The following is a 9,906-nucleotide window of genomic DNA, read 5'->3' on the forward strand; positions in this document are numbered from 1 at the left end:
AATGTCAGTGTTCTGCCATGGCCAGCGAAGCGCCCGGATCTCAATCCCATTGAGCAAGTCTGGGACCTGTTGGATCGGAGGGTGAGGACTAGGGCCATCCCCCGAGAAATGTCCGGGAACTTGGGTGTAGGGTAACATCTCACAGCAAGAACTGGCAAATCTGGTGCAGTCCATATGGATGAGATGCAGCTGGTGGCTACACCAGATACTGAGTGTTACTTTTGATTGTGACCCCCTCCCCCTTTGTTCAGGGACACATTATTCAATTTCTGTTAGTCATATGTCTGTGGAACTTGTTCAGATAGTCTCAGTTGTTGAATCTTATGTTCATATAAATATTTACACATGTTAAGTTTGCTGAAAATAAACAGTTGACAGTGAGAGGAGGTTTCTTTTTTGCTGAGTTTATAATGAATTAAAATGCCTTTATTTGTATGGCATGTTCAATGAAAACAAAGAAACTGACGCCTTTCGGCTGAGCTACTTTGATCAAAAGTAGTATCAGTTTTGAGTCAAGAAATGTATACTTTTCCACTTTAAATATTTATATAAAATAATCAGATGTTTTATGTGGCCGACTGCAACAGCGGAGATGGGTAAAAATTGTGCATGTGCGCTCGTGGGGCAAACTGATGCACAGTGCATTCAGAAAGTATTCAGACCCCTTCCCTTTTCCCAAACTTTTTTAGCGGTACAGCCTTATTCTAAAATGAATTAAATGAATGTTGTTCTTCAACAATCTACATACAATACCCCATTATGACAAAGCAAAAACAGGTTTAGATTTTTTTGCAAACGTATTAAATAAAAAACAGAAATACCTTATCTACATAAATATTCAGACCCTTTGCTATGAGACTTGAAATTGAGCTCAGGTGCATCCTATTTCCATTGATCATCCTTGAGATGTTTCTACAACTTGATTGGACACCCCAAGACTCTTAGAGCTGGCTGCCTGGCCACACTAAGCAATCGGGGGGAGAAGGGCCTTGGTCAATGAGGAGGTGACCATGAACACGATGGTCACTCTGATAGAGCTCGAAAGAGTTCCTCTGTGGAAATGGGAGAACCTTTGAGGATAACCTTTTCTGCAGCACTCCACCAATCAGTTCTTTATGGTAGAATGGCCACACGTAAGCCACTCTTCAGTAAAAACAAGCATGACAGCCTGCTTGGAGTTTGCCAAATGGCCCCTAAAGGACTCTCAGACCTTGAGAAACAAGATGCTCTGGTCTGATAAAACCAAGATTGAACTCTTTGGCCTGAATGCCAAGAATAATGTCTGGAGGAAACCTGGCACCATCCCTACGGTGATGCATGGTGGTGGCAGCATCATGCTGTGGGGATGTTTTTCAGCGGCAGGGACTGGGAGAATAGTCCGGTTGAGGGAAAGATGAACAGAGCAAAGTACAGAGAGATCCTTGATGAAAGCTAGAGCGCTCAGGACCTCAGACTAGGGCAAAGGTTTCACCTTCCAACAAGACATTGACCCTAAGCATACAGCCAAGACAACGCAGGAGTGCCCCAGCCAGAACCCAGACTTGAACCCCATCGGACATCTCTGGAGAGACCTGAAAATAGCTTTGCAGCAAAGCTCCCCATCCAACCTGACAGAGCTTGATAGGATCCGCAGACAAGAATGGGAGAAACTCCCCAAATACAGGTGTGCCAAGCTTGTAGCATCATACCCAACGAAGACTTGAGGCTGTAATCGCTGCCAAAGTACTGGGTAAAGGGTCATAATACTTACTTAAATGTGAAATTTCCATTTTTAATTATTAAAACATTTACAAACATTTTAAAAACAAGTTTTGCTTCGTCGTTGAGGTATTGTGAGTAGATAGATAAAGGAAAATAATTGCATACATCTTTGAATAAGGCTGTAAAGTAACAAAATGTGGAAAACATCAAGGAGCCTGAATAATTTCCGAATGCACTGTTTATGTACTCATTTGGAGCTTGACACCACACGGTATGCACTTTATAAGACATCTAGGGAAGAAGGCAAAGTTTCACTATTTTCCATTGAAAGATAGCCAGATGGAGAAGATGGCTAGTAGCGATAAAAACTGTAAATACTTCGTAAACATTCCTACAGACAATATTGCAAATGTATCATGAAGTCCCATGGTGCCATAAATAACCGAGGTCAATATCCCCATCTCACTCACAGGTTCTGGCCTCAATGGATCGGTCTTCAAACAACTAAGCAACAGCAAGCGCCTCTGGCACCCATGTGAGTTGATGTTGTGTGAAAATATCCAGTAGACCTTTTCCCAATGTGTTGGCTAGCCATGATTATTTTCATGACAACATTTCAGGCAACTGTATAGCCTTGTGTGGAATACCTGGCCGCAGGAACCACCTGGGGTATGTTATTTCCCAGTCTGGTCTATTGTTTCTCTGTAACTCCCTCCCCCTGTCAATAGGGGCCATGAGTATCCTAACAATATAATTTACATGAAGAACAATGGCCATAACAAAAAGGCTTTATAGGTTAGTAGACATGGCATCACTTGACTAATGTTTGGGCGGAAGTTACTCCTTTTTCAATACACATAGTACTAATTTGGAATATAATAATGAAAATGTGGACAGGGAACAAGCTACTTGAATAACTTGATAGACCTTTATATAAGCATTTTTATTATAAAATAGATCATATTATGCTATGTGATGTACATGCGTGAAGTAATATGAAGTACCATATTTCCTGTTACAACAGAAGCTACCGGTATTTTGTGAAACAAAAATGATCACTAAGAATAAGTCTGTGTGTGTACCATGTAAACATGCCCAACTGCCCTCTGCATTAATTGTGTACGTGAGAAACACTTGATCCTAAAACAAAGTGCAAGCAGTGGGTGGCCAAACATTTTTTTTAAAATAAATGAACAAAAAAAAAAAAACTTTTGCAGTTCAGGGAGAAACTGGTTGACCAGGTGCTGGAGTGGTAACAACATCCAACGGTGATTTACAAGAATCCTTAATCCCACATGCCCAAGCCTACTATAATCTTCCAGCCAACATTACAAGAGGAGAGACCTGAGAAAGGACCTGGTTTGAAGATATCGCTCCAGAATGAAGCAGACACAAAGACTTTCATGATGCACATACAATAGGTTGCTAACATTATGTAGTATACTAGTTTAAATATTTCTATATGTAACTAAACAATGTTTGAATGTTTTGTATTCCAGTTGTGGTCGATTTGCATGGATATTCTTTATTTTTGCAGTCACAGTACCTAACCTGACAAACAAATCAGTCTGGGAGCAGCACATACCTGGGAGTCTTTCACTTCCTGAAAACCAGGGGAGACCCCCTAAGGCAGTGGATATTTGGCTCAGACGGTATTTAACACGAAGGATGGGAGAGGACCCACTTCAAAGCTATGCTGAATGAGATTAGGGATGAGCATTTGACTGTTGAGAAATCGCATGAAATATCTCATTCACACCCAAGTCAATACTTTGTAGAAGTACCTTTGACAGCGATTACAGCTGTAAGTCTTTCTGTGTAAGTCTCAAAGAGCATTCCACACCTGCATTGTGTAACATTTGCCCATTATCTTTTCAAAATTCTTCGAGCTCTGTCAAATTGGTTGTTGATAACCATTTTCAGGTCTTTCCATAGCTCTTCAAGTAGATGTACATCAAAACTATAACTCTACCACTGTCACCGTCTTCTTGGTAAGGAACTCCAGTGTAGATTTGACCTTGTGTCGTAGGGTTATTGTCTGCTGAAAGGTGAACCAGGTTTTCCTCTACGATTCCGCCTGTGTTAAACTCCATTCCGTTTATTTATTATCCTGAAAAACTCCAGTCCTTAAAGATTACAAGCATACCCATAACATGACACAGCCACCACTATGCTTGAAAATATGGAGATTGGTACTCAGTAATGTGTTGTATTTGCCCCAAACATAACACTTTACATTCAGGACAAAAAGTGAATTCCTTCCTATGCGGCAACTGAGTTAGGAAGGACGCCCGTATCTTCATAGTGACTGGGTGTATTGCTACACCATTCAGAGTGTAATTCATGACATTACCATGCTCAATGGGATATTCAATGTCTGCTTTTTATTTTACCCATCTACCAATAGGTGCCCTTTTTTGTGCAGTATCAGAAAACCTCCTTGGTCTTTGTAGTTGAATCTGTATTTGAAATTCACTGCTCGACCGATGGACCTTACAGATAATTGCATGTGGGGTATATAGATAAGGTTAAACACTATTATTGCAATGAGTCCATGAAACTGGTTATGCAAATTTTTACTCCTGAACTTATTTAGGCTCACCTTAAAAAAGGGGTTAAAAACTTAGACTCAAGACATTTCAGCATTTCATTTTTAAATAATTTGTAAACGTTTCGAAAAACATAATTCTACTGTAACATTGTGATATTGTGTGTAGGCCAATTTTTTTTTAAATGTGTGCAATTTAATCAATTTTAAATTCAGGCTGTAACATTGTTAGTTGAGAGTACTTATATATATTTTTTTTTTGTGCTAATTCATATGCTTTCAATAAAACAAAAAATGTGTGACTCACAGCAGAGCTAGCAGTGCACAAAGACATCACACGACCTGTTTTAGCAGCTTTCCAGTTCTAGACTGCAAGGAGAGAGGGGGAGAAGGAGAACTCCACCTAACTAGTTTCAATGTATGGAATCACTTGGGACATTTTGGATTTTAGGTCAACTTCCCCTTTAACATGGTGGTAAAGCAGCATGCATTTTGGGTACACGTGTCATAAGGTGAACAGGATGCTGTGCATGCATGTGTTGTCATCACATAGGTTAATAATGATAGTTACTAAACCTTATGGTGTGTGTGTGTGTGTGTGTGTGTGTGTGTGTGTGTGTGTGTGTGTGTGTGTGTGTGTGTGTGTGTGGACACTAACTGTAATACTATACCACAAATCGTTGGAGGAAGTAGGCTTGTATTTGAAAACGGTGGGCAGTCAAAACATCAGGGTCAAGCTCATTAGGGCACGCAAACAATTTGCCACATCAAAATGAAAATACACAGAATGATACGTCACCTACAGAGGCTATTGTGTATCTTCATCCACTATAAAGCCAGTCACCGTTGGTCAACAGTTAACAGCCAATAACACAACTATAAAAAGTATTAAAAAGCTTTCAATTAGACAATTAAGCTCTTTTTCTGCACTTAAAAACAGTGATTGGATAAATTGGTTGAACTGGTTAACGAGGCTCTGTGGGGTGTCAAGCATTCTAATGCTGTCCTGGTGTTGCCTACAGTGGGGGTGTCATAAAACCAGTTTCCCGATATTCAGAAGTATTATGGCAAAGAAACAAAACATGCCCTTGTTGACACTAACCAGATGGCCACAGCTAGATGATTACCTAGCAAGATGGCAAAGAAACAATTTAATTCACACTCCATAATCCCATACGGCCAGTGTCAGACCATAGCTAGCTAGCTAAACATTTGGCTAATGATAACATATTCAACATAGCTAGCTAGCCAGCCAGCCAAGGACACTGCACTAACTTGTTAGCTAACAACCATTGTGATTAATTATATTGTCAATACTACCTACAGTGGTTAGCTAGCTTGGAAGTATGTAGTGTTGTGTGCATTGCAACTCTACACTTAGCTAGCTACCATCCTATAGCCTACATTGCATTTGAAGTGTGACTGGCTCATCCGTGGACGTACGAAGAAAACGCCCTTGTCATTTTTTGTTGTTGACTACCCCACGTGGGGGTTAATGCTCTCAAAATGGCTCAAAGTCAAGTTGTTGGCCACTGACAAGTATTGCGATTCTAGGTTCGTCGCTACCGGGTCGGCAGGCAACAGGTAATGCTTTTGTTCTAGCAAGAGAATGGAGGGCCACCAACTGTGATAATCTAACTGCCGATAGGGACTTCTCTGTGCATTTCATGCTTTACATTATTGAAGAAAACAGTCCTAATGTTGGAAACAAACAGCCTTATGTAGTCAGCCAATGTCACATTTGTTTATTTTCCAAGATATAGCACAGCAAGCGCTTAAAAGGATCAAAGGATTTAATCCAATAGAACATTTCGCATAGCAGCATCGTGACACTTATTGTGAGGACCCTAGCCTATAGTAGCAGTTAGTATGGATGATGTTGCTAGCTACATAACGGCAGTCTTCATTTGAGAAAGAGGGGCGATACGAAACAGAGCCTGTAAGTCTAAAAGAGTGACATTACGTGTTTGTTTTTTCAACAAATAGGTTAAAAAGCTACAACAGGAATGGCATGAAAGTATCTAGACTATACTACACATATAGGCTTGGTGGTTTGCAACACAAAACTACTGAAGGGCAAGGATTTAAGAATGGGAGAGAAAAGTACAACACGAAACACCATGTTTCTCAAAACACACAGCAACACAGTAGCTGTCAATCAAAAGCATTTCTATTGTAATTCTGCTTTTAAAGACCATTTTTCTGGCAATTGATCAATGAGACGGGAAACAAAAGCGCTCCGATTTGGCAACACAGACCTCTTATAGCAGCTGTATCAACACTATGCGCTAAGGCACTGTGGTTAACATAGAGAAGGGTCATGAAACATGAGACTAGGTAGAAGGCGATAGGAAAGGAAGGTCGAGATTTGGGGAAAGGCGAAAAACTGTGCAAACCTTCCAAACTTGTCCTTGCTGGAGGAGGAGCATTGCAACAGAAAGAGAGAAAGGTATACATCAACACAGGCTCTTCAGTAACTAACATGCTTATCTAATTGCAAACAACTGGTTTTGGAGATAATTCTACATTCTAATATGTTAGTTATACAGGCCAAGGACTTAGGCCTATGTTATGCCACATAGGGGGGAACTTCTTATCTAGGCCTATGTGAGTGTCCCAAACTGTCATTCATTCAATACTGATGGTATTAATTATGGTGTAGTCTACGTTGTCCCTATTATAAGAACCTTGACCTCCAGGAGTGGGGTGCTCTGTAAGCTTCTCTCCGTCTAGCCTATAGGGTTCCTGAGGACACTGAAGATTTGAGGGTTGCAGGGTGAATAAGCAGAAAGAACAGCATGCAAGAGAAGCATAAATCAGGGATGGAAACTCGTGAGGGACAAAAGAGGCATCACTTTCCCTGCTAGGGGGAAATTCAGGTTAACTAATTAAACAACAAAGAATATGATCTACATGATCAATCTCTGTGTGTAAAATAAAAGTGGTTCATGTGAACCTAACTCTCAGCTGAAAAATGTAAAGAAAGCAATCCAATGTCAGTTGTTGCTTAGACTTTACTGCAAATGACACTCAAGTCTAGAGAAAAAAAACAATACACGAATATTGCAGTTAGCCATGACAGACTTTATAATAGCATTATTGTGACCACACACACATCTACAGTTGAAGTCGGAAGGTTACATAAACTAGTTTTAATGACTCCAACCTAAATGTTTCAACCACTCCACAAATTTCTTGTTAACAAACTATAGTTTTGGCAAGTCGGTTAGGACATCTACTTTGTGCATGACAAGCAATTTTTCCAACAGTTGTTAACAGAGATTATTTCACATATAATTCAATGTATCACAATGTCAGTGGGTCAGAACTTTACATACACTAAGTTGACTGTGCCTTTAAACAGCTTGGATAATTCCAGAGAAATTATGTCATGGCATTACAAGCCTCTGATAGGCTAATTGACATCATTTGACATCATTTGAGTCAATTGGATGTGTACCTGTGGATGTATTTCAAGGTCTACCTTCAAATTCAGTGCCTCTTTGCGTAACATCATGGGAAAATCAAAAGAAATCCGCCAAGACCACAGAAAAACTCCTGAAGGTAACACGTTCAACTGTACAAACAATAGTATGCAAATATAAACACCATGGGACCACGCAGCTGTCATACCGCTCAGGAAGGAGATGCGTTTTGTCTCCTAGAGATGAACATACTTTGATGCAAAAAGTAAAATCAATCCCAGAACAACAGCAAAGGACCTTGTGAAGATGCTGGAGGAAACAGGTACAAAAGTATCTATAGCCACAGTAAATCGAGTCATATATCGACAGCAAGGAAGAAGCCTATGCTCCAAAACCACCATAAAAAGCCAGACTACAGTTTGCAACTGCACATGGGGACAAAGATCGTACTTTTTGGAGAAATGTCCTCTCGTCTGATGAAACAAAAATAGAACTGTTTGGCCACAATGACCATCGTTATGTTTGGAGGAAAAAGGGGGAGGCTTGCAAGCCGAAGAACACCATCCCAACCGTGAAGCACGGGGGTGGCAACATCATGTTGTGGGGGTGCATTGCTGCAGGAGGGACTGGTGCACTTCACAAAATAGATGGCATCATGACACAGGGAAATTATGTGGATATATTGAAGCAACATATCAAGACATCAATCAGGAAGTTAAAGCTTGGTCGCAAATGGGTCTTCCAAATGGACAATGACCCCAAGCATACTTCCAAAGTTGTGGCAAAATGGCTGAAGGACAACAAAGTCTAGGTATTGGAGTGGCCATCACAAAGCCCTGACCTCAATCCAATAGAAAGTTTGTGGGCAGAACTGAAAAAGTGTGTGTGTTCAAGGAGGCCTACAAACCTGACTCAGTTACAAAATTCACCCAACTTATCGTGGGAAGCTTGTGGAAGGCTACCCGAAACATTTGACCTGAGTTAAGCAATGCTACCAAATTCTAATTGAGTGTATGTAAACTTCTGACCCAGTAGGAATGTGATGAAAGAAAGAAATGCTGAAATATAGAATTCTCTACTGTTATTCTGACATTTCACATTCTTAAAATAAAGTGGTGATCCCAACTGACCTAAGACAGGGCATTTTTACTAGGATTAAATGTCAGGATTTGTGAAACTGAGTTTAAATCTATTTGGCTAAGGTGCATGTAAACTTCCGCATCACATGACAGACACTGGGCTCCGATACAGTCCTGTCGTTATGGTTCAGAAAGACAGAGACTGGCTAGGCCACCTTGCCTCATTCACACTATAGCCCTACAGCCAAACCAAGCCAAGCTGAACTGTAGGCCTGTATTGGGCTTGCCTGGTTACACATCCACCATAGTTGCTAGAACTGTGATGGAAACGACAATATGAAAAGAAAATAGAGCCAACAAAGTACAGTTCGCGTAGGGATGGACACGTCCATTAAGATATCAGGATAAACGTTGGTATTCGATTACTTGAGTGACTGCCAAATTACTATTTGATATGTTACTTTGATTTTACAGATACAATCCATAGCATTTCCTGCCATTCAATAGAGAGCAATAGTAATGGCATATTTTTGTAGGCACTACTCCGCCATGGCTCATTGGCCAAAGCTTATGGGGAAATTAATGTTTTTTTTAATGGGGAAATGCCGAAAATAAGGTCTGTAGTTTCACACTGGTTTAGGAGATCATATACGTTTTGTGCTATGAGATACAGTATGTAACCACTCAAATTCATAGACATAGCTTTGACCATTCATGATATCAAAATTATAGTTTTAACCATGTTGAGGCTATAGGCCTACAGTGTTTCTTTACAATTACATTGCTTACAAATAGTGGAGTAAAACAAGCTTATATATGTTGGGTTCTGATAGGGTACAACAGTTGAGTTGAACTAAACTCATTAGTTTTTTGTTGTTGTTATATACTCAAGAATCATTGAGCTTGACATTAACGCTTGTCCGCTTCGCAAGTAAAAAATACAAAATAAATTAAAAAGCAGATTATAGATTGTCCATACGGGCAAGTAAAAAATGTTTAAAAATAACGTTAAAATCTATATCAAACAATTAAGCTACACCGATCAGCACGTGCAGTGTTGCGCACTGTCCTCCCAATCTCTGCAGAGCGCATCAGTGTACAATTATTGTAGGCCTGCATTGACAGGCACTAGCAGTCTTTCAATCCTGCAGTC

General features: G+C 40.2%; 1 protein-coding gene across 4 annotated transcripts in view; it reads right to left on the minus strand.

The window, feature by feature from the left end:
• The window catches only part of LOC124007675 (nck-associated protein 1-like), a 47,037-nt gene that overhangs the window by 34,394 nt on the left and 2,737 nt on the right, over window positions 1-9,906 (minus strand). For 3 of the 4 annotated variants that reach the window (XM_046318361.1, XM_046318360.1, XM_046318363.1), the window contains exon 2: window positions 6,646-6,663. The exons of the other annotated variant lie outside the window; for it this stretch is intronic. In XM_046318361.1, the coding sequence (XP_046174317.1) occupies window positions 6,646-6,663 (18 nt within the window). The remainder of the gene's footprint in view (window positions 1-6,645; window positions 6,664-9,906) is intronic. 4 annotated transcript variants of the gene reach the window in all.

The sequence above is a fragment of the Oncorhynchus gorbuscha genome, linkage group LG21 (genome assembly GCF_021184085.1).
Source record: "Oncorhynchus gorbuscha isolate QuinsamMale2020 ecotype Even-year linkage group LG21, OgorEven_v1.0, whole genome shotgun sequence".
NCBI lineage: Eukaryota > Metazoa > Chordata > Actinopteri > Salmoniformes > Salmonidae > Oncorhynchus > Oncorhynchus gorbuscha.